This window comes from Mytilus galloprovincialis, chromosome 10 (assembly GCF_965363235.1).
Source record: "Mytilus galloprovincialis chromosome 10, xbMytGall1.hap1.1, whole genome shotgun sequence".
In the NCBI taxonomy this organism is placed as follows: domain Eukaryota; kingdom Metazoa; phylum Mollusca; class Bivalvia; order Mytilida; family Mytilidae; genus Mytilus; species Mytilus galloprovincialis.
In genome coordinates this window covers 59401201-59427656 of record NC_134847.1, presented here as the reverse complement: position 1 = coordinate 59427656, position 26456 = coordinate 59401201, and the positions used below count along the sequence as shown (strand labels likewise).

The following is a 26456-nucleotide window of genomic DNA, read 5'->3' as shown; positions in this document are numbered from 1 at the left end:
GTGAGTGGGGCATAATGTTGCCTATTAGCATTGAAATATTCTTGTTTAAAATAATTTTCAAAAACGTAAAACTTTTTTTCTCCACACTTATATTTATTTTTATTCTCTGGAAATTCATAAAAAAACTACTTATTTTGTTTGTCCTCTAGTGTATGGATTGTTGTCACCTTATTTTTTCTAAGATTCAGGCAGAAAAGGGGGGTCCTTGTTTCTCTTTCTGTTTTATGTATTCATTATTATTTTGGCAAATTTTTATTTTTTTATTTTTTTTGGTTGTTATTCTATATTCTTTGGACCACATTAGGACCATGTTAATATATTTATAATTTCAGACAGAAATTATGATGATGTGGAAAAATAAAAAGTTTGTATTACAGTACAGCTGGTATCAAATGTAGAAAAAAAATATACACACATGAATAATAATGAAAAATTCAAATACAGTAAGGAAGGTATTATTTCAATAAACTACAATGTTAATTTCGTATTTTAGATTGATGAAAATTTAAGTAGTTCCTAAAGACTTTTTGGAACAATAGTTTTTATAGTGATTAAGATGATAACACAATGTTGACTGCTGTACCCCTATTTTTGACATTTTTACCCATTGCGTCTGTTTGTTTTGTTCACGCATCGTTGACAATGGAATGGAATTTGATGCGTCTGTCATGCAAGTGAGAGGTTTAGCTAGCTATAAAACCAGGTTCAATCCACCATTTTCTACATAAGAAATACCTGTACCAAGTCAAGAATATGACAGTTGTTATCCATTCGTTTGATGTGTTTGAATTTTTGATTTTGCCATTTGATTTGGGACTTCTTTTTGAATTTTCCTCGGAGTTCAGTATTTTTGTGTTTTTACTTTTTCCTAAATGGGCCTCATGATCTTCTTGAACTAAAGTGTAATGAAAGGATCATTCTGATTGGTTGTCGCTATGTCACGTGATGTCAACATTGTAGGAAAGGTGCACATGAAAGAGTAGAAAGTTAGAATGAATGGACTAAGATGTGTCAGGACTGTTCTTCATTTATGTCATTGATGCAGAGGTAAGAAAATAAAGAGATGATTTATATAGCCTTGTTCTACAATTGTCAACATTAAAATATTTTGCTGATATCGGACAAAATATGTACAAGAACAAATGCCTTTTGAAAAATTAAATAGTCATAAATCTTGACAACGTTGATTTAAATCAAGTTATGATTAAAGGGCATTTAAATATTTTATAATATATCAGTTGAAGCGAAAGTAATTATCACGTAGCATGATATAAAAAGTTAATTTTGTAATGACTAATACATGTAAGAATATAGTTGACAATTTCTGTTATATCCCTTAATTTTTAGATATTGTCACATAAATTGTGGCAAATTCATCAAAAACATATTCTCAGTGACAGTATATTTTCCTTTTCTACATATATGTATCTAAATAAAATGACAACAAATAAAAAAAATAAGCCTTCTTTTTTTCTTCAAAAAATCTTTTTTATCTTTATTTTTTTTTGTCTGACTGGTGGTGCATATGATAATGGTCATGAAACAATTAATTGGCACACATTAAATTGGGACCCATTTTTTTTTTGCCCCTATAGAAAAATCAAGTCAAATCAGCTTCTGGTCTAGGGGGACCAAAAAATATGTTATCCCCTTATTCTGCATTTTATTTAATATTTAAAAAAAATTGGGGGTTGAATTTTTAATTTTTGTTGAGTACATTTCATTAAAAAGAATATCTATATCTTATCTACTGTACTGATTTCATTGCACATGTACCAGTATTCATGAAGTGACTACAGTGTATGAATGAAGGAAAGTTTACACAGCATGAAGTCTACAAACATTCAAAATGCTCAACTGTTTAAAACATGATTATGCATAACAAATATCTAATACCTTGAATACACATAAAGTTAAATAGAAAAAAATACTGATAAGTAAAATAACTCACAGAAACAATATTGAAATTTAGAATAAACAATAATTCTGGCCTTTTTGCTTAAAATACTGACATAAATATTCATTATAGTTTAACCTGGTTAAGCCACTATGATTTAAGGTGCTGATTTGCCAGGTGCTGGAGTGTCTTGAATTCCATGAAATATGGCAATGTTATACAGTATTTTGCATCACACTAAAATTGAGAGCAATGAATATAGCATGGAAATATTATTTAGATTCATGATATTAAAAGTTGAATTTAAGGAATCACTCAGGATTGCTTTGGCCTTTGGGATTCAATCACTGTCACAATTTTATGCTACTGTTACATGTGCAGCCACATTTTTTTATGATGTTGAAATATGTACCAGGTAATCTCAAATAATTTTTTTTATAAAAGATTTTACATGTATAAGGCCAGAAATACACACTTTTATATACATGTATGTATGTTGAAAAATGTTTATTCAGAATTTTCACCAGTAATTTAAAAAAAATGGAATATAAAGTAGAAGACTATCAAAGGCCCAAAGGGAAATCTAAACCAATGCCTAAAGCATCCTTGGAATAGGTACACATTGACAACTTCTGGTCCAGTCAAATTGCTTGAATTTTGGTTCAAAGCTATTCACACTGAAGTAAATGCCTTTCCATTAACTATAAAATATATTTTTCTCATCATCATAACAAACTGGAAATTGGCAAGATTATAATTACTGTTGACAACTTTTATAATGAACTGATAACTAATTAAAGTCTAATGCATCAATTAATTTGAGAATGGAGACTGACATGTACAATGCACCTTAAATACTTGAAAGATTTCCAAATTTAAATTTCCTAAAGTAGATTAAAACATTGTCATCATCAGCAATTTTTAATTTTGATGATTTAAAATGCAGTTTGACAAATACAAATTTAAAGTACCAAATGAATATAACTTAATATGTCATTATGAATGAATAAAAAAAGAAAATATCTGTTGCCTGACATATCATGTACATCATGGTGCAACTGCTTGATATTAGTTACATCTACATGTTGTATAAGACCATACATTGAAAAATGATAGAATGATTGTTCATTGTAAGTTGAACATGTAATATATAACAAAATATGTATCAATAATTATCTGGCAGTGGTGGTTATCAAAGATACCTTCATATGGTGTTTGAAAAAGTGAACAATAAAATAGAGATATAGTTTATTTAAGATTTTTGTTAAATACTGTAATAACTTTAATAATATATCAGTTAATAACTTTTCAGGTAAAGCATTCCTGCTTTAGTGGTAGAGGATTAAGAATGACATGAATCATAATTTCTGACATACTTAGCATACTATCAGATAAAAGGTATGACTGACAGGTCCAAGGCATTGGTGTTCAGACTCAACGATCATGGACAGGGACCAGAAATTATTCGTCAGATGTTCCTTGAAAGAGGATGGATAGAGTTTGATGAAATACAACAAGAAGATGAAGATTGGAATATATGGTGGAGGACATCACGTTTTCGTAACTGTGATTACGATTTCCTGCAGTCATGGCAAAGATTAAATCATTACCCAAAGTCTGTTGGCATAACAAAGAAAGATTGTTTGGCGAGGAATTTGAAAAGAATGAAAGGAGTACATGGTACAGGGGTTTATAATTTTAGTCCTATTGCTTTCAACTTGCCAAATGATTATACACGTTATGTTGCAGAGTATGGAAGGCTGAAACAACAACAAAATGATGGCAAGTCCTTACTGTGGATATGTAAACCTGCAGACATGTCTAGAGGAAGGGGAATATTTCTGTTCCGAGACATTTCTGAGCTTCAGTATGATTGTAATGCAGTTGTACAACGATATATAGCAAAACCAATGCTAATTGGTGGATATAAATTTGACCTCCGCATTTATGTAGCAGTGCCATCATTTCACCCATTGTCCGTTTACATCTATGAAGAAGGTATAGTGAGATTTAGCACAGAAAAATATGATCTAAATACATTAAATAACGTATTTGCTCATCTGACAAACACATCAATTAATAAGCATAGTCCATCCTATACTACTGACAAGGAGTATATTGGCCCCGGTTGCAAATGGACACTTACACAATTGCGTCATTATTTTCATCAAAACAATATCAATGACAATGTCTTATGGATACGAATTTTAAATATTATTATACTAACCATACTGATTCAAGCTCCACAAGTGCCAAAATGTACAAACTGTTTTGAACTTTATGGATTTGATGTTCTTATTGATGAGAACCTGAAACCATGGTTACTTGAGGTTAATTTTAGTCCTTCACTTAGTGCTGACTGCCAGGTTGACATGATCGTCAAAAAACCACTTCTACATGACATTATTCAGTTGATGAATTTCAAAGAATCTGATGTTTTGAGAGGGGGAGAGAAATTAAAGCGGCAAAGTACTAGGATAAAAGGCAATGAAACAATAGATAGGTATGCTTCTAGCAGTCGATTAAGCCACCATAGTTCAATACAGAGAGGGTCATCGTTTCACAAAAACATTAGTAGTCTTAGCAAACAGTCAACTGTAGAGAGAGAACTGGCATCATACATAGAACAGGATTCTGATGAAATTAAAATAAAGGTAAAGGGAGACGAATGTCTAGGACTTCCATTAGTTAACACTAAAGAGGATAGTCGTCCAAATTCTGGTAGTTCTGGTATTTCTAGTTCACATAGCGATCTGAGACAAGGTCATGAGGAAGTTCATAAACCAATAAAAAATTCTATAAAACGTTCAAAAAGTGCTGATACAAGAAGTAATTATGATGAAACTGTTGGGTCTCGAGAAAAGGTAAAATTCTATATAGGTCAAAAGAGAATTGACGATAATAACAATGTGTCAAAAAATACAACTGTTAACAATATCCGAGTTCCTCGTAGTGCTGTCACTCGTGAATCTAGTTCAAGATACCCAAGAATTGATCGTCAAACTACATCATCATCTTTTGCCAGTAAGTCTGAAGGGTTAATATCACATAGACATGAGAAAGGCTCAATAAAAAGTTCTGCCACTTCAGACAGTGCAATTTCCAGTTTTTCTGGATCAAGTGAAAACTCAGACTTGATATCGTTGCCAGTAGAATCAATGAAAGCTACACCAAGACTTTTATCTCAGAGACAGAATATTGTTCCTGCTGTAGAAGTTTCAGCATCAAATAGTAATACATCTGTAACAGAATCTAGTCAAACCATGAAAATCAAGTCGCTACGACCTAATGGAAACTCATCAACTTTTCGTAAAATATCTGCTCTTGGTGTAAGTAATACACCATCTCAGCTGAATTCAAACAGAAGTCGCAGCAGGATGCAAACAAATATTAGTAATTCTTCTGTATCTAATCTACCAAATGTTAGTTATAAGAAATTGCAAGCCAGTACACCTGTTCCAAAAACAACCATAACACCGAGACATGGTAGTATTCCACGAAATATTTCTAGAAATCCTGTATCAAAATACTATGGTAACAATGGAAGAAATTCTTCACAAGCTAACATTAATCTTACACGATCACAATTGTTTGTGTCTAATTCTCCAACGCAATCACAGACAATTAGGTCATCACTACAAAGTAACAGTAGAGACTTGGGTCAACGGAATACCAACAATTCTCGTTTGAGTATAAGGAGAGATTCACTCCACAGTAAACATCCTGTCAGGCCAAGATTGAAAGGCCCAGCACCTATAGTTGGGGACTTCTTTCTAGGATTTCCTTTTAGTGAAATTTCACTAAAAGCAGCAAACACAACGCTAGATGCTCATGTTGTAGTAAAAGAGACACAAAGACTTCTGAAGGAAGCATTAGTAAAAGTAGATAAAATATCAGGTGATATTAAAGTGGGTGGACATCTCCCTTATGGTGCCTCAGAATGGGAAAGGAGACTTTGGGGACCAGTCAAACCTCAAGAAGAGAACAGTTGACGAAGGGGTAAGTTCCCACTTAATTTTAGGGGATTTTTTCATGTTTGTTTTATTACAATCCCAATATACATATACATGTACGGTTAAGATGGCAATAACAGATTTATAGTTAGTTTTATAAAATGTTTTCAGTTACTGTAAATTTAGAAATTATTGCGATTTTGTCATTTTAGACATATATGCCGTTTTAATTTTTGTGATATTGCTAAAAATCAAGTTTTATTCTGACAAAAAATTTCAAATTAGGAGTTTAGATTCTGGCGATTAGTACCCAAATGGCAATTTATGCAACAATAATTCATGAATTTACAGTATATACATTTTTTTCTCAATATTATGAGATACAGTGTAATTCTGTACCATGTATATATTTAATTATATAAAACATGGGTCATGAAAAATATCAAAGTTATACATATTAAATTAAGGTGATATATTTTTGTGTTTATAGTGTTCTCTAAGTGTTCCATCTTAAATTCCACTTTAAGACCAAAGGACTGTTTAAATTAATAGTCTTGCAATTGGTTTTCAGTTGGAAAATATTGAAAAATATTGGGGAAATTCCAGGAATTAATTTTGGCCAAGTTTAGATTTATTTAGTTTTTATAGTACTGATATTTTGTTATGTAACTTTTTATTAAGCTAGCTAGATTGATAGATGGATTGATTTTACCTTAGAAACTTTATGTCAGCACAGACAAATGTTAAACTAGAAGCTTACATTATGAAAAACAAAACAAGATTGTACAATTTTTAAATAATATTGATTGTATTACTTAGGTATTAGATATTGGCAATCATATATACATTGTACGACGTCTTCTTTTCTATATTGATAGTTGTTACAAATTTTTTTAAACTTCACAACTTTTAAGGGGCTTAATGAGGTAAGAAGTTACAACTTAATTTGATGCCTTGATCAGCAAAGGTGACCTTAACTGTTAATTTCTCAATGATTCTGGACTGTGGAAGTACCCTTAAGCACCCGTACATGTACCCCTAAAAAATCAGTAAAAGACACATTCATACACTTGTGTTTAAACATTTATTTTAACTTAAACATCTTATAAGAATGTGCTTCTCATAAGTTTCAATTCATATAAACAGTTGGTTATTACCCAACACATGCAGCACCTATATGTTACAATGGAAAAATAATTATGCTAGTAAAATGCTACATGTAAAGATATTTCAATGATAAAAAAAAAGGAGAAAATTCAGCATTTTTCATTCAGCAAATCCTCCGATCTTAGATGCTCATGACTGTAAATAGTACATGTATTCTGACAGTGTTCTTCCTAAAACAGAGAACTTTCAAATAGCAACATGGAAATTAACATAGCACTGGTTTTTAATCATCCCAGGTAGCAATATTATGATAGAAAAGATAGCACCATGGTACCACAGTGTTTAAGACCTTACTAAGTTCTGGGAGAACAAAGATACTTGTACATGAGGAAATTAAAAAATCCATTTACTGAACATTAATGTTATCCACAGTAAACTCTGGGGTTCGTGTTGACCAGTCTTTAGTTTTATATGTTGTGTTTTGCATACTGTTGTTAGTCTGTTTTCGTCTTTTTCTTTTGCCATGGCGGTGTCAGTTTTTTTTCGTTGTGAATTTGAATGACCCTTTGGTATCTTTGCCTCTCTTTCTCTATTTCACTTTTAAAAGTTTACTTTGTTCAAAAGTGCTAAACAGAAGTTGTTAGTGTGACCAGGAGTTCTTCTTATTTGTTGGGTACATTGCTTTAACCTTGGAACAATTTCCTTATATACAATTTATTTATCTGTTGCATGTTAAAGATCAATCGGTCTAATTGGCAGATATAATTTTAATATGACAGGTTGTAGTCAGTACAAAGCAGATAATTTTGTTAGAAAAATAATATGTTTCATGTTTAGTACCATTAAATCATCAATATTTTATCTGAACAAACAAATTATATTGTAATTGTCAGTGTAGTTCATGTCAATCTCAACATTAATAAAAGTATAAAGAATATTGATTGTGAAGAATCACGATAAAGGCTAAAAATGGCTTTAGTGTTCAAAGATTTTAAGATAGACATGATAGAATGGTTTGTATTTTCAACACATGTACACTTGCTAAAAAATTGTGTTTAGAAAAGATTTTGTAGCAATGTAATGGGTTCACTTAAGAAATTGCCCTTTTAAACGCCCTTTTTTTTTCTTTTAATTTATATTTTAAACTTAAGGATCAACATGATCAATTTGAATATATAACTAAACTAATTCTTTACAAACTGTATGATATAATCACTAAAATTTCACTTTATCATCACGATCATATAACATGTATAAACACAAAAATGTCATTGAAATAAAATAATTCAAAAGAGAAATATTATGTAACTATTGATTTAATCTTAATAAGATCTTTCCCTCATTAGCTCTCATTCACTGATTCATGTACAAATGAATAAAATAAGATTCAGGGTATATTTATTTAACATTGAAACAGACACCCAACAACACAGCTAATCGAAATCAAAATTCATCAAGATCTTAATAAATCTCTAAAACAATCCACAATACAACACAAAATGTATGTCAAGCTCTTAAACTTCCCAGTTTAAAATATAAATTAAAAAGGGGAAGGGGGGTACTGGGTGTGCTTTCATCTAAATATATTCAACAGAGACATATGCATTGAAGTTTTTATTAGTCCAAACACAACACAGTTAATAGTTGTAGATCAGAATGAACCAACTGTGTGTCTGACCTTAAATTTTTCAATGCCATTTTAATCCAACACATTCAGGATTATCCTTAAGTATATAAGTTTTAAGCAATATATGTTAAAGGTTAAGTCCTAATTTTGGTAATAATATTAATTAAGGCTAATGCAACCAGCTTATGTTATTCATCCTCATGTAATAATTACAGACACAGATCAAGTATTTTGAAAAGGGTATTCCAACCACTGGACACACTGAAATGTTAACATAATTAAAAAAGAAGGGGGTACCAACCTTTGGACACCATGAAATGTTCAAATAATTTAAAAAAAAAGGGGGGACCAACCTCTGGACAATATGAAATATTCACTTAAAGAAAGGAAAAAAAAGGGGGGAGGATACCAACCTCTGGACACCATGAAATGTTCACATGATAAAAAAGAGGCCTGAGGGGGTACCAACCTGGACACCATGAAATATTCACATGATAAAAAAAAGGGGGGGGGGTGCCAACCACTGGACACCATGAAATATTCACATGATAAAAAAGAGGGGGTACCAACCTGGACACCATGAAATATTCACATGATAAAAAAAGGGGGGGGTAACCAACCACTGGACACCATGAAATATTCACATTATAAAAGGGGGGTACTAACCTCTTGACACCAATAATCCATGAAATGTTCGCATTATAAAAAAGGGGGGTTACCAACCTCTGGACACCATGAAATGTTCACACACTAAAAAAGGGGGATACTAACCTCTGGACAACCTGAAATATTCACATAATTAAAAATAAAAGGTTGTGGTACCAACTTCTGAACTTCCCCCTGCATCCATCAATGTAATCAAATGTTAATTGAACTTGTTAAAAGTAGGCTAATATTGACTGTTTTATGGCTGAGGATACTATATAAGCTTGAAAGTCTTTAATTTAGGAGAAGTTCAGAATATGAGACTTCCCTTGCGTTAAAAAATTTGATTGTACATTTTCAGTTCATTTATATAATACTAATAAAATCATACGTCTGTGCACACTCTTGGGTTTTGTAATTTGAAAGACAGTTCACAGATCACCTGATCATGGGTTTTAATGCAGTATGTCATTGATCATAAATCTACCATGTCATTAACTATCTGACAGTTATTGTCATACTTGGACGAATTTAAATAGACCATGTTTGAAGCCATGTGGTCTCCTATTGTCTTTTTGATACATCTAAGTTTTTGAATATTATGTGTTTGGCATCCAGATAATATGTGTTTGAAGTTTGAAATTATGAATGATAATATTTTGTGTCTATATTGACTTTTAAGTATATTATAAAGTTGTCATTATTTTGAAGTTTTATTAATACTACTTTATCCTGTAATCAGCCAGCTAATGGAAAAATGGCAGCTATTGATGTCTGCAATGTCTCTAGACGAGTTCAAAAATCAGTGCTTTACTGTTTTACAATTATTTTTTAGGAGTTATACCCCTTGATAGATGACTCATATTGAAATTTCATTGTAAGTGCTCTCAAGCTTACATACATTCTCTTACTTTTTTGAAGTTAATATCAGAGTTTAAAACAACCCTGTTTAATTATGTTTACTGGAGTAATTTCCCTTAGAAATGTTTTAATATTATTAAAAAGGTTGTATTAAATTGTAGTTTACTTTTTTCTTGTCAGATTTTTAGGATATTTGTTAAACAGTAATATCCATAGTGTCTTAGAAATGTTCTTAGATCAGTGCTGTTGGCTATTTTAACAGGAATTATGTCCCTTTGAAATATTAAATAAAATTGCTTAATTATTTTATATGAAAATTATATCAAAGCTATATCAGTAAGGTCTTAGATAAGTTTTAAAAACAGTATTGATCAACTATTTTTACAAGAGATGTACCCCTTGCAAAGAATAATCACATGGAAATTGCATTGTAAGCAATTTTAATTTGGATGTTTATGAAAAAATTTAAAAGAACCTTGAAAAATATATTAAAGTTATTGCACTTGGACAGATAGAATATGTGCATGGCTGTCATATATTGGAATACTGTTTTTTTTATCTGTATTTAAATAACAAACAAAAAAAAGATGTGTTATGATTGCCAATGAGACAACTTGCCATCATATGGTCATGGTACAGCCTTCACAATGAGCAAAATCCATATGGCATAGCAAGCTTTAAAAGGCCATGAAATGGTCCGAGACCACAATTGTCGTCCCTTGATTTTCGTTGTTCACACATATAGTCCCTAGTGTTGACAGTGGGTTACTTGCCATTAATTTTTATACCCCTTTCAAATTTATTTCTCCATGTTTAATGCCTCAAATTGCAAGTAGGGGGATGAAATTACACTGTAAAAAAATTTGGGTCCAGAATTTTAAAGGAAAGTAGTGATTTGGTCCAGGTGAAAAAGGTTGAAAAATAGCACTTCGGAAGCTGACAAAAGATTTCAAGACGCCCTAAAGATAAAATTGTCCATATTTTGAGTTAGAGGCCATGAAGTTTTCTATAATTTTGATATAATTTGTCCCAAAAGTAGTACAACACACTGTAAAAGTTTCTTTGAGAAAGCGCAGGTCGGATTTTTTTTATTTACATTTATGTTCTAAAAGAAATGCACTACGAAATAATTGTGGTCTCGGACCAAATGACAAATGTGAAACAATTCAAATGTAATGGATAAACAGCAACAAACAACAACCACTTAATTGCAGACTCCTGAGCCCTGTCTCAGGACTGGCATTACAGAATGTTGTTGGCTTTAACACATTTGTGGGCACCTTGCTGTGGAACTATAACTCTAATGGTTCTTATATTTTGGATTTTTGTGGATCGTAAATTGTCAAAAAATATAAAAATGGCCAAAGAGCTACTTTTCTGTAGCTAATCAGGGAGCCCCAACCTCCCCTAACCTAGGACAATGATGAAACATCACAAAATAAGAACAAACTTAAAATATCAGTTGAAATGTGCCTGACTCATCAGATTGATACATAACACACAAACAACTGACATGAACACTAAAGACACAAAAAAAGATCTGAGAGTACTTGAAGTTTCTGAAAGCTCGATAACACCTATTATCCCTGGCTTAGTATATTTCTAGGATTTTGATTGGTTAACGCACAACGTTACAAAACCTATAGCCCCTGAGTGTTGCTAACCTATTACATCGTGGAAATTCACACGCGTTTTTCTTAGTCCCATGATTGTTCCTTATGAAATATCGAATTCTGTAGATTATCCATGATGTCTGTATAATTAAATACTTAATCCACTAACGATTCTATCTTATTATGTCGATTATTTGCACTCATTTAAGTAAATGCATCACTATTCTGCCACATTGTCAATTAAAGGGACTACTGACCTAGCTATGCAAATGACCCACGTCTAACTTGACATCACACCGTCTATGATGTAACTCTCACAACTTTGAGCGCCAAATTCGACACATGTCACTTTCTCTGTCTTTAGATTAAAAACGTCTTCTATTTGTCTACATGTAGGGTTCTACCAAAGGTAGTACCCTACACCCCTTTAAAAAATCTCAAATTTTAATAAAAGATATTTAAAAAAAACCAAAACGTTACTTTCACGTTAAACTTTGATGGAATTTCTCTTAAAATCGCCAGATTTAGACTAAGACCGGGGAGAAATTCGTTATCTACATTCATATTCGTAGATATGGATATTTTAACACCCTTCAGTACCCTGTACACCCTTTGGCTGCGCCTCATGGTGTACTTGGATACTTTAGGGAGAGTTCACGAAAAGTGGTGGTCCTCAGGAATTTATCACCAAAAAATTTGCATAGAACTGACACAATTTTATCATTTTTCAATAGAATTAATAGTGAGGACCAGCAGATTTTCTTCAAGGACCACCAGGGGAAAAAAGATTTCGCAAACTCTGCTTCAGGGTGTTAAAATATCCATATCTACAGATATGAACGTAGATAACTTATAATGTAAAAATCATGTATCTTTGACTTTTATTTGTCTTTATACCTAAGACTTTGGGTATGTTTTGGACAGTAGTTTTGAAGTTGTCAATATTTAAAACTTGACAGTCTGATTGATTGAATTGATTCATCTTCAATGAATGGAGTACTGTGGATTCATTTATTTTCGTGGATAACAATTTTCGTGTTTTGAAGAAAACTTGCATATTCGTGGATATTTAATTTCGTGGTTTTGGTAAATTATGCATTCATTTCTTTTACCAAATGTGATATTCGTTGAACATCTTAATTCGTGGTTTTCCTGTACCAATGAAATCCACGAAAATTGGTATCCAACGAATATTAATGAATCCACAGTAATCTCCATTGGTCAATATATCTAAGCTGAACTTGACTACTATGGATTCATTTATTTTTGTGGGTATCAGTTTTCATGGATTGCGTAAAACTTGCCTTTTCGTGGATATGTTATTTCGTGGTTTTGTCAAAATCTAAATACAACCTAATAGCAATTTGGTATTTCGTTGAACATTTAAATTTGTGGTTCACCTGTTCCCACGAAAACCACAAAAATTGGTATCGAACGAATAATAATATAATGAATCCACAGTACTGGATATCTACTATTGAGACTTGTAGGTGATAATGCAAAAAATACCCTGATCCATCAAGTTGTAATTGGCATTAGACATAACACTGCTGAAAGACAGAGAATAATGCAACACCTTAGATACATGTATCCAATGTTTTAATATAACAATTTAATGAACATGTTTTCAGCACATTTTAATTTATGTAAATCAGTTTTAAAGAGCTAATTTTTAAAACACAATAAATAATAGACTATTAAAACTGCTTTATTTCACAGGCAGATTATCACGTAGGTCTGGCCAATTTTTTAATGTTTGCCCTGTATTTTTTTTCTTTTTGGTTAAAATTCTTTAATGAAATGAGAAATCCCCCTGATTTCGCCAAAACTATGAAAAAAAGATTTGAAGGTAATTTTTCTATATTTTCTATCAAAATACTCAGTCTTAAATTAAATACTATCTCTGCCAAAACTATAAAAAAATCTTCTCAACTTTAAAAAAAATCGACAGTAATTTGATGATAACAAATATGTGTTTTTTGTGTATCTCATTGAACAATCGGGTTAAATGATAGGCATTTCATTAACAAAATTAAAATATAGGCTACTTAAAATATATCATAATATCGTCTGTCAAAAGAAACAAAGGGCTTTACACTAATCATAAATATAATAAGGCTGATTGTATTGTTCATTTAAGTGTTGTGTTCCATTTATTAAAAAGTTTACTTTTTGTATTACTGTCCTAGTTTTATGACAAGTAATAGAAGTACAATAATCACCTGTTTGTTCAGGCGATTGAACTTATACTGAATGTTCAAGTAGCTTGATATTAAAAAGTAGAATCTTATTAAAAAATGTAATCAGCTTAAATTAAATACATCACTTCAGAGTGTTAAATGCTTTACTCTATGTTCATGAAATATTGTTATGTTATAAAATGTTAGAAAATCCACATGTTCTAAATATTAAACTGACAGATTAATCTATTTTGTCTTTGAATTCTAGAATGCATTGTCAATAACAGAAACAGTTTCAATGTTGTTTTAGAATAACAAATTTTCTGTCTGGAGCACTTTTTCAAATCATTATGAAGGGTGAAGGTTGGTGCTTGTTGAAACATGTTAACCTGCTGCATTTGTTTGCACCTGTCCTTAGTCAGGAACCTGTTGTTCAGTGGTTGTTGTTTGTTGATGTGGTTCATATGTGTTTCTTGTTTTTTATATAGATTAGTCTTAGACCATTGGCTATCCTGTTTGAATTGTTTTACGCGAGTAATTTTCTGCGCCCTTTGTAGCTTGCTGTTAGGTGTGAGCCAATGCTCCGTGTTGAAGGCTGTACTATGACCTATAATAGGTTACTTTTAAAAAATTGTGACCTGGATGGAGAGTTGTCTCATTTGCTCTCATACCACCTCTTCTTATTTCTACATATGTTTAAAGTTAAATTTTGCTGTTGAGACAGTATTTTAGGCTTGTGGTAAATTTTTGGAGCATCTTTATCATACAATTACCTCATGCTTTCTAAAGCTTGCAATATTAGTGATATGGCTATGTGTCTATCTGTCCTTTTTCCATACTTTTGAACCTCCTATTTTATTCCTTTATCAATTGATTTGGAGAGTTTATTTCTTATATATGGATATCATGAACCTTGTCTGAACTGTACACAATTTTAAACATTAGGTGAGTGCTGATGGGGGTTGGGGTTGTAAGCGTTGGCACATCTCATTTCTATAGAGATTTTTTGACCATGCCTCCTCTTTCATGATCTATTGACTGTTGAACCTTTGCATAGTTAACAATAATGCAAAAATTTTTGAATAGGTAGCTATGATAGGTCAATAATATTTAAAATTCAAAACAAGCAGAAAGCTCTACAATTAGCATATATGATATAGCAGATGAATGACAGCCAATAAGCATATATAATAAAAGCAGTTAGCAAAGTTTAAAGCATCAGGATTTGGTATTTACATGCACTGCTCAAACTATTTTATCCATCACATTGGTTAGAAATGATTTGTTTTATAACTTTTAACCTAGTCATATGAGGCCGTATTCCTGGCCTCAATTGTCAGTGTATTCCTAAGTCGTACTTCCTCATTCCTGAAAGAATTCTTACCATACTTTGTAGTTCTCAATCTTGGTATTTCTACACCACTGGAATATCTATCATCCTTTTATACAATATGATCTTGCACAAAATCAGGACTTTTCGGATTTATTGTTTTGAAGGTTTCCAAAGCAATTGTTCTCATTCTTCTGGTTTTATGGGATGATAATTTAGATTTTTTCCAGTGGTTTTTTAATTTTCATTAGTGGTTTTGAAATCAAATAAACAAAAAGAAGAGCATGTTTCCAGAATATATATCTTATATCTCAGAAAATGTTTGGCACCATCTTATTGACCCATTAAGTCAGTCATGGTGCATTGAATTTGAGTTTTTTGCATAATTTACATATTAAAGTACAATTTAAATGTATTGATATTTTTTTTTTCAAAACATATACGGTGAGACATATCTCTGTATCAACAGTTCATGTTATAATTTAGACAGGTAGAGTGGGGTGCTCATTTTCGCCATAAATTTCCATGTTTTCTGCAGTTTATGTTCAGGTCTTTATGTTTCTGAAGTATAGTGATATTTCTATATGAAGATAACATCAAAGGCCAAATATTCTTAGCTTGAAAAACGTGTTTCTTTGAAAAAAAATCATCTGAAAAGTTACATTAAAGGCTATTTGAAATTGCCTAATGTTTTTTCAAAGGGGACACTTATTCGCTGATACACATCTATTTAAAGCCAAATAACTGCAGCTTTAAACAATATTTATCAAATCAATTTCATTATATATGAATAGTAGACATTTTAAAGGTGTAAAGAACTGAAATTCAGGGCATTCATTCAAATAATTACTAAGAAATACTTCTTTGAAATTGTGTTTTTCATTCATGAAAGTGGCTGCTGTCCAATTTTCGGTCCTTTGCAGTTAGTGCCAAAATTTGTCCAAGTTTAAAAAAAATATTATATTTGTTATAAATAAACTAATCATAGATACCAGGACTAAATTTAGTATATACGCCAGACGCGCGTTTCGTCTACAAAAGACTCATCAGTGACGCTCAAATCCAAAAAAGTTAAAAAGGCCAAATAAAGTACGAAGTTGAAGAGCATTGAGAACCAAAATTCCTAAAAGTTTTGCCAAATACAGCTAAGGTAAAAATGTAATTTACCAGCATATTTCTTCCATTTCAGCCATCCTTTGAAGTTTTCACTCCTCAAAATCATAAAACTGCAAAATTGTGTCCCGGTATGGGCACCCCACTCTACACACCTAGATTCTACTTTGCTTTTCGCCATTTAAGTTATAGATAAGAATTGCCGCCTTTGATTGTTTATCCTTGTATTATGTTTTAGCCTTGTAGATTTTTTTGGCAGGCTGAAGGCTTGCAATTTGTACTCCAACTAATTTCAAGGTATTTGATGTTATAGTTTTGTGTAGCAACCGTAATTTGTATTTACATATTTCATTAGGTGCAATTTATTCTGGAATTATATTTCCAAATATATAAATTTGAATGAAATGTGATATTAAAGTCTTGCATAGCAAATTAAGATGACATGGCTAAAATTTGAATGTCATTAATTTGTTCCCTCAAAACGAACTTCAGGTATGGTGACATGAGAATGTAAGGAAAAAATCACTTTGAAGAATTAGTTGTTATTTGCAAATGATTTTTTGATGATTAAATAGAATTTGATGAGGGTCTTTGAAGATTTAGTGGTGCACAAGTTCAAATAATGTTTGATATATGTACATGAATTACCATAAATTAGACACATGTCTTTTCTTGTATCAACTATATCATGCTTATTTCTAAAAATTACAATTGAAATATAAAAACGTACTTTACCTATGATATATCAGTACACAAAGGCCAGTCAGAGTGACTCAAACAAAATCCACTCTTGATGGAGTTGCTGTAAACCAACTTATTTTTTGTGAGGTAAAAAATAACGAGATACAAAATAACAGGAAAATGAGAAGTCATCACTGCTTCTAGCTCTACTTTTTATCTTCTACCAAAATCATCACTGCTTCTAGCTTCTCTTCTGTCCAAAGGATCAGTGATTCTAGTTTTCCTGATTTAAATTCTGTACAGATCTCTAAATGGATTTAGTGATTAGATATGTGTCAGATCACTTATTAATGGTGCTTATACCTTAATATGATATTTCTTTCTCTTTTCAGATAGTTTCTTAGGTACACATGACCCATGACAATGTCATATTACATGACAGAAGAAAGCAATATTGTTTCAGTCAGCTTCAAAATGTGTTATTTTAAGTCATGAGGTGCTGGCATTGTCCTGATTGGCCAAACACTGACCATAGACACAGATACAGCAGAAAAGGACAACCTTGGATTTTGGAGGAAACTATAAAGGATAAGCTTGTTCATCAGTACTCTGACTTCTAAAATTTTACATTTCTTTTAGAACCGTTTTGAGATGCATTTTGCTTACTATATGAAAATAGTTAAATGTCCACATTTTTTTCATTAATTCCTCACAAAAGTATTATGACGTTAAAACCTTCAGGTTTTTCATTTCTTTCCAGAAAACTCATATATTTAGTCTTAAAAGCTCATAAAATCTTTTTTTAAAGTTTGATGAATTGTAAAAAAATATTCAAGTGCTGTTTGAGTAATTCACTAAAAATGGCCATAAATGGCTAAGTGTCAGCAGTTATTGACAAATTGTGACAATGCCAGCTCAATAAACATGTTCAAGAGTGGAGCATAAAAGATTTTTATGGAGGTTGGTGTTTTATGTTTGGTATAGGTATAAATCAATAAAGGTGTTCAAAGGTATGCTATGTCATTTAAATGTTTTAAAGTGCATCCAATTGTCACAAGAAAGAGAAATATTTTCTTTGTAGTATCTTCTATATCACCATATGTCATGCTGCTTAAATACATTTTTAAATTGGTGTATGTTTTTTTAGTTTTAGTTAAATGATATATCCTACAAAAAATTATTCACCATTTAAAGTTTTACTGTTTAAGAATTAACAAATCCCCATACCAAATCAGCCTCAGTATTGAGATTAAGTAGAAATTATAGTCTGATTAGTTTATATTGTTAAATCCCAGGTCAATACACACAGTAACTATTTTATAGTAACTCATTGTACAAAGATTAATACATATTATGTTCAGCTCGTGAACCAAAGATATTCTCTTTCAATATTTCCCTGTGTTATTTTCTCATTTGTAAATTTTCAAAACCAGTATAAAAAAACCACTACTTGCAACTTATAGCTAAAAATATTGTGGAGACATTTTCTTTAGTAGATGACCCCATTTTGACCTCTTTTATTGTCATTGTCATACATGTATCTGTATCCAACATCTATTGAACCCAAGACTCAAGTAAGTTGAAGTAACTGTAGTTAATTGTGAAATTTGATGAAGATATGACTGGAAAAAAAGTCAAAATATACAATTTTTTTTTGAAAGTTTGTCAATAAATTAAAGACAAGTATGGAAAAAATTAAAAAGGAATAATATAATTATTAATTCATTTAAATCATACTGTGAACTTTAAATGACAAATGTCATGTTTGATTTCACCCCTCCTTTTACATAGTTTATTACATTATTTTAAAAGAATTATCCCCAGGTATTTTGTAGATATTTAATCCAAATATCATGTCACTTGGGTTTAATGAATTTAGATGCCATAGGATCCTCAAAAAGTGTTTTTTTTATTTTAAAGAACAATTTATTTCTTAGCTTATATAAAGGGTTAGATCGAAATGGAATTTTAAAACAATAAATTTCATTGGGTATGAATGAATTGGAAAGAAAACAAATTCTGCATTGATATGTGTGATATTGCTGTTTAAATGTTCATTATGATTATCAAAACTAGCTTGTCTTTCATATAATATCAGCTTTAAACATGTAGAGTCGTCATATGTATATACATTGTTTATTTATATATTTATGTAGCTTTAATTGCAATAGGGCCATGATGTACTATAGCTTTATCGAGAACATTTGTGTGACAAAAGTGTACAAAGTCTCCTTATCAGTTATTATTTTTATTATACAGTGAAACCTGTCTAAACCAAATCTTAAACAAACTGAAAACCTGCGTAAACATAACATGATCTGAAGCTCAGATTAAAATTGTATGCATTGTGAACAATATAAAACAGAAAATCTACCAAAGCTGAACAAAATCATGACCACAAGTCTTGGAGAGGTAATTCAGTTTAGACAGGTTTCAAGCAAAGTCAAAAATGTATTTCAATGAGTAATTTCAACTAACGTATCTCTACAGTGCCATTCTGCATTGAATTTTCAACTGAACAAATAGAAATATTGAGTTTCTTTAAGTGACTTTAAAAATAATTGAATTTCTGCTGTTACAAAGTAATAAAGATGGAAGGAAAATGTCATGATGGCATTAGGTTTGCGTTAAAAATTACCAGTTTCAAAATCAAATTCAAGAATAAAGTTATTCGGAAACAATGAATATAGACTTGCATAAGTTGAAAAATTAATAAAAATTGAATGAGAAATGTTTTCAAAATATAATTTGATACAAATTTTGTTTTATTCATATGAAATACATGATGTACTTTTCCTTTAATGTGACATACAATATTTGTACATAATGTTCTCTAAATTTTATTTTCATATTTGTGCTTGTATTTACTGTTATACAGGTTGTAGTATTTTGAAAGTGCTATTTTGATTATTTCAGTTTTCATAAAAGTGTTAGACAAAACTGTTTCATATTTCCTTAAATTGACTTCATTGGTTATATTTCAATTGTTATCTATACCTCTATTTTTTTGGTATAAGATGTTTTGATATTACATCATTTGTATGTTTGTTGAGCTTTAAATCTACTTCAGTAGATTGAGCTAAGGGATGATTATCTAATTGGGATATATATTGGTTATAGAATTAAAATACTTGAGTAAGTTACTTAGGGTTGGGTTGAATACCGTGCAAAGGAATACAGATGAATGCTTTAAAAAAGACATTTGGGAAAGTTAATCTTGTCAACTAGAGTGTAGGAATCCAGTTTTCACATAAAACATTCAAAATACATCAACAATCAGCGTTAAGGAAGTTTGCTGCTCAGTTTCAAAATAAATAACTTTCCATAAAACAGTAAATATTGATAGGGGATTAATTGAGGAATCAAAAAAGCAAAAATAATAAAGGGGTGAAAGTGGTTGTTTTTTCGAGATATTAGCCATTTGAATTTTGGCGGGAAAATGTTCTTACTTGATTTTTCATAGCTTTATCATTGACAAGTTAAAATTCTTAAAAACTATTAAAAAATAAATAAGATTTTATAAGACTTTAACAAATGGCTAATAATTATACCTGTAAAAGATTTATAAAAAGTAAAAAGGGGGTCCATGGGCAAATTTTTTTAAGGTATTCAAATGGAGAAAACCAGAGGATTTCGAAAATCTGACAAAAATTCTGAAGCATGACAAGCAAACATCCTTAAATAAAAGTGTTTTCTCGTATAAATTGATTTAAATGAATCAAATATATTACATGTTTCTCACATTTTCCAGTGTGAAAATCTTATATAACACCTATCTTACAGAGAATTATGTACTAAATAGGTTGTCATACATATTTGACTGTAGAGAAATATAAAAGGATTTGATTTTTTTTTTATTGTCTGTGAAATTTTAATTGTATTGTAGTTTATTACCATGCAATATATTTATGATTATCCTTTCTGATGCAGTGGTTAAGTTACATGACTAGAAACCTCAGGAATGTGGCTTTCAGGTCTTCTTTATGAAGGAATCCTGTTTATTTTCAACAACAGTTATTTTTATTTGCAATTTTTATAGAAACATTCAATCCACGCAATTAGTAAAAGACTGATAGAACATGTCCTGACAATTTTTGTTAATTCTGTAAATTTGAAAAAAGAATCGTCAATTTTATCCTGTAAATGCCAAACCCCAATTTCTTTGACTGAACATTGGTTGGCTGTTTTTGAAAAATTGTACCTAATTCATACATATTGAAGCTTAAAGAAACAATTTTGAAAGAAACTTTGCTTGGTTGTTTTTGAAATACAAATTCATACTTATAGAACTGAAAAAAACTCCTTGTTGATACACATGTAGTAACAAAGCATTAATCTAACACAGAATGGAAAATGTTTATTTGGTACTGTAAAAAAAAAAAATTTGTAAGTACCACAAAAAAATCAATACCTCTGTTAAAATTGTACAGATGTAATAACTATAATACCTTGAATTGATAAATGTTTGTTCCATATTAATTTTTCTGGATTTCTTAGAATGGGAGACACTTATATTTAGATACTGAATGAAATGAAGTTTTCTGTTACTTTTAAGTCTTTAATTGAAGTAAAAGATAAAACCATTAAGTCTGGTACCTTTTTCTCTAGTTATACTTTATAGGATTTAAATTTAACTTAATGTTAAAACGACTGTTTAAATATTTTGCCAACTTATACATCACACCTGTTGATAAAGTAAGTTTTTTGTTGTCATTGAAATTTGTAAAAAAATATGTACTTGAAAACTTTCAAATAAATTGAAAAGATTTTATTCATTTTTGATGGGGAAAAGGTTAATTCTGTGAAAGCTGGTTCAAAGTTGTTTTTCAAAGAAAATATTTGGAAGAACTCAGGATTACATAACATAATTAGACCAAGGTTTATCTTCTCACTTCTTGTATTTTAAACGGGGGGATAAAATCAAGGTTTTTTCTGTTTCAATGCTGATAACTAGATAGTAACTTAAAGCAAACAGTTAAAGTTTACCAATGATTTTAAATACATTTATTTTATTCATTGAAGTATAAAGTTTAACATCTTAGGTTGTAACTTTTAATTTAAAATTGTTGTATAGAATTAAATCCCTGTTATATAAAAGGTTTTGCAATATAAATATTGATATTATGTATTAAAATATGCATTGTATTGAAAAGTAGCAAGAAGTAGAAATGTGCAAAAAGTTTTATTTCAAAACTTGTAATTAATTGCTTCTGGTTTATGGTTCTTAACTTTATTAACACAGTTTTCACAATTTGCACATTTATTAAAATCAGGGGAAAAACAAGTCAAGCTAACTGTATGTACTCCATGTTGTTGGGGAAATGGGAATTTGTTATCAATTGACATTTGGAAAATATCATCAGCAATATTGAATACATTTCTAGGCTGTGATTTCTACATTATTTTTTTCTCTGCTGCATGAATGGCAGTCTTTTATACATGTATATAATTTGCATACCAATATACCTATTTAGTTCAAATAAAATTATAATTGGCTTGATAAAATGAAATCGATTTTGCCGTTATTTATTTTTTTGACATTCCAAAAAATATGTTGACTATGGCTAATTCAAAGTTTAAAAGCCTGGAGTTTGTGCAGTAACCAAAGCAATGACTGTCTGAAACTCGAAACTTAAGTGTGTAAATATTTAGTTAATATTATTTGTCATAAAACTCTTGTGTTCATTTTTAATGTTCAATATTTACACTTTGTACAAATTTTAAATATTGTTGATATTTATAAAACTCTTTCGTTATGTACATTTTGTATATAGATATTTATATATAGAAGGCATTTGATGTTATATTTATGCCTGTAAATTTTATTTATATGAAAATAGTTGGTGTTATATTCTATATATATTTGTTATCACATGAGAAACAGTTACAGGTATACATATATACATGTCATATGTATGTACTGAAAAAAGTGCTATTTGTGAACTAAATAAAACCATCTTAAGAATTTTTGTGCTTTGAAACATTATTGGACCAATTTTGAGTTACTGTATATTTAGAAATTATTGTGTGCATTTATTATTGCGATTTTGTCATTTTAGACTAAATTGCAATTTTAATTTTTAATCTTGTTCAATTCATATAAAATTTTTCAAAATGCGAGTTTGAATTATTGCGATAATAACCCAGTCGCATTTCATGCAATAATTTCTAAATTTTAAAGTTGTTGTTGATATTGTTAAAGATTTTGAAAAGTAAACTACTCAGATTCTCTTTTTGAAAGATATGTTTATACTGTTCCCAATGGCAGATAACTCTTATAAAACTTTCCTCTTTTAAGAGGTTGAAGAATTGTCTTACATTGTTGATAACATTTTTCCGTTTCTATTTGTTAATTTTATCCATTTTTGAGAACAATGAATGTCATTAAAAGTGCTGTCTGCTTAAGTATGAGTCTTTTGCTATTTATTGTGTGGAGAACCGTTCATGTTATTTATATTACTCTCTCATTATTTAATGCATGGTGAACCATTCATGTCATTTATAGCAGTGTCTTCTTTAGTATGTGTCTCTAATTATTTAATGTATGGTTAACCATTAATTTCATTTATAGCAGTGTCTGCTTTAGTATGTGTCTCTCATTATTTAATGTATGGTGAACATTTCATGTTATTTATAGCAGTTTCTGTGATATTTTTCAGTATTAGAAAGCTATTAGATCTTGTTTGTTATTGCTGACTAAATTATTGTTTTGATAGAAGCATTGTTTTCATTAAAACTGTCAAAATATTTTATTGTTTATTACATTTGTTATATTTCCATTCATTACAACATGGATCACTTTAATTGACTGATCCATTCAAATGTAAACCCTTCACTCACACAATATTTCTATGTTCAAGAACTATGAAATCAGCGTTAATACCCTTATTTTGCGTTTAATTTTGAAAGTTTACCTAATGAATATGTGCACCAAGTTTCAAGTTGATGTGACCACAACTTGATGGTGATCTTCTTTGACCATAAATTTAACCTGATATGGGTAGGATGAATAAACTAACAGTCAGACACAGATGTACAGGCTGATTGACTTAATGTCCCTTACTGTTGTGGGCTCAACAAACCTATTTGCAAATTTATATTAAAAAAGGAATCGTTTCTTAAGACAACTGAAAGAACACATAATAAAAACTTTCCATTATTTATTTAAATGCCATTTTAATTAAATTAAGCTAAAGACGAACAAGAGTGCACACTGATATGTCTTGCCTTCTGTACTTTCCATTGATTTTAATTGATAAATCTAAATATGAAGCTTTACTACCACACAAACTTAACATGATCCAAGAAAGAGGCCAAAGTCGGATAGACCAAACTGGAAAAACATGTACACCTTAGAATCATTCCATACACCAAATATGCTTTAAATATACTATTAGTTGACCTATTGCACAAAATATCTAAGAAACAAACTTAACCAAGAAAATTTATCATTGATCATTAGACCATGAAAATAAGGTCAAGGTAGGATGAATCCTGCCAGACAGATATGCACACCTTATAATCATTACATGCTTTAGATATAATTGACCTATTGCATATAGTTTCTAAGAAACAAACAAACCAGGAAATATAAAGATTGACCAATGAACAATATGTCATGGTCAGATGGCAATTGCCAGACAGACATGTACACCTTACAATCATTCCATACACCAAATATAGTTGACTCATTGCTTATAATATAAGATAAGGCCAACTCAATTTAATAAGTAGATTTTCATCCAAATTTTTGAAAAAAATGGGGCGGGAGGGAGGATTTTATTTTTAATTTTTTATTTCATATCAAACCATCTTGTGACGTTTCTTTCATATATGCAAGAGTATAAGCTTCTAGCATGTATATACATGTACAACGAATCGTACATAATTTTTCAAATTTTCAAATTAATATCTCTGATTGGCAAACACTGTTCTACATGTATTGGGGCAGAGGTTGTTTGCTGTTTCTCGACAAAAAAAGAATAGCCATGGATAAATCTACAAAATGTATGTTTGCCGACTTTTTGAACTCAATATATCTCAAAAATCTAACAAGTTTGAGCTTGTGTCAATTGTTTAATCCAGTCATTTTTGTACCAACGTGTTCCACAATTCTTGAGCTTGGGATATCATTCACAGTCCAAAATTCCCGACACAAAGTCATTGACATTTTACAGTATCAATAATAATTTCCATGGTTTTCTAATCATAGAAATTTGTGTCATGCCGCAGCGATTTGCATTCTTGGAACAGCGTATTAATTGTAACCCTAATATTTTATGCCCTTCCCGTAATCAATCTCTATTCTCGGTAGATGTTTTTGTCATCATAGATCTGTAGAGTTATTCTAAATTACTCGAAGAAATACGAAAAACGAAAATTAAAACAGGAAGTTTTGAAAGAAACAAAATCATTGATGTTTATATTATCGGTAACAGAAATTAACAAAATCAGGAAATCGTATATTTTTTAAAATAAAAAAAATCTGGGCGGGATGATTTCAGAGGGGCGGGCGGGGATGAAAATCTATCAATTAATTTTAATTGGCCTAATCGGACCAAAGAACTTAACATTGAGCAAAGTCCGTAAAAATGAGGTTACGGTCAAATGAAACATGCCAGACTGACATGTAAATCATAAGATATTTTCATACACTAAATATAGTTGACCTATTGCACAGCATTAGAAAAACAGACCTAAAATCAAATCTAAACTAAAACCACAGAACCATGAAAATGAGGTCAAGGTCACATAGCACCTGCCAGTTGCACATGTACACCTTACATGCAATCATTTGATATACCACATATATTAGACCTATTGCTTATAGTATCAGAGATATGGACTTGATCAGGAAAACTTAACCTTGTTCACTGATCCCCCAAATGAGATTGAGGTCAAATGAAAACTGTGACAGACATGAGGACCTTGCAAGGTACACACATACCATATATAGTTATTCTTTTACTCATAATAAGAAAGAAATTAAGAATACTAAAATTCTAAACTTTTTTTCAAATAGTCCCTGAACCATGAAAATTAGGTGAATGACAATCGAAAACTTAATACATAAGGCATCTATACAAAGTATGAAGGAATTAGGTCTTCTACCTTCCAAAATATTAAGCTTTTTGGTAGTTAGGTAACACTTCCAGATCACTTTCCCTAGGGCGGGTAGTCACAGCTACTAGACAAAAAAAAAATCAACTTGATATTTTTAACCTGTGTGACAGTAGTTCAACATATAGTTTAGTATGAGTTTGCTAAGATGGCTTAAAAACGGCAGTCTGAAATGGACCTAGCTGTTAGACAGCAGAGTGATATCAAAGTCTAGCTTGATTAAATGCTTGTTAGAATAAAGAATTGGTATTAAAGACAATTTAAAATAGAATGAAATTGCCAAAGAGGAAAAAATGTAATAACATAGATTATATTTCCATGGAACATAA

General features: G+C 30.6%; 1 protein-coding gene across 1 annotated transcript; it reads left to right on the top strand.

Annotated features, from left to right (window-relative positions):
* The first annotated feature begins 930 nt into the window (after positions 1-930).
* LOC143047988 (uncharacterized) lies at positions 931-18164 on the top strand. The gene is made up of 3 exons (XM_076221381.1): positions 931-1047; positions 3210-5896; positions 17400-18164. Exon 2 carries the CDS (start codon positions 3298-3300, stop codon positions 5887-5889), a length of 2592 nt encoding a protein of 863 aa, XP_076077496.1. The 5' UTR covers positions 931-1047; positions 3210-3297; the 3' UTR covers positions 5890-5896; positions 17400-18164.
* The last annotated feature ends 8292 nt before the right edge of the window (positions 18165-26456 follow it).

Bases quoted from the DNA above. Each gene is read 5' to 3' on its own strand.
- LOC143047988 (XM_076221381.1), top strand. From the start codon at position 3,298: ATGACTGACAGGTCCAAGGCATTGGTGTTCAGACTCAACGATCATGGA.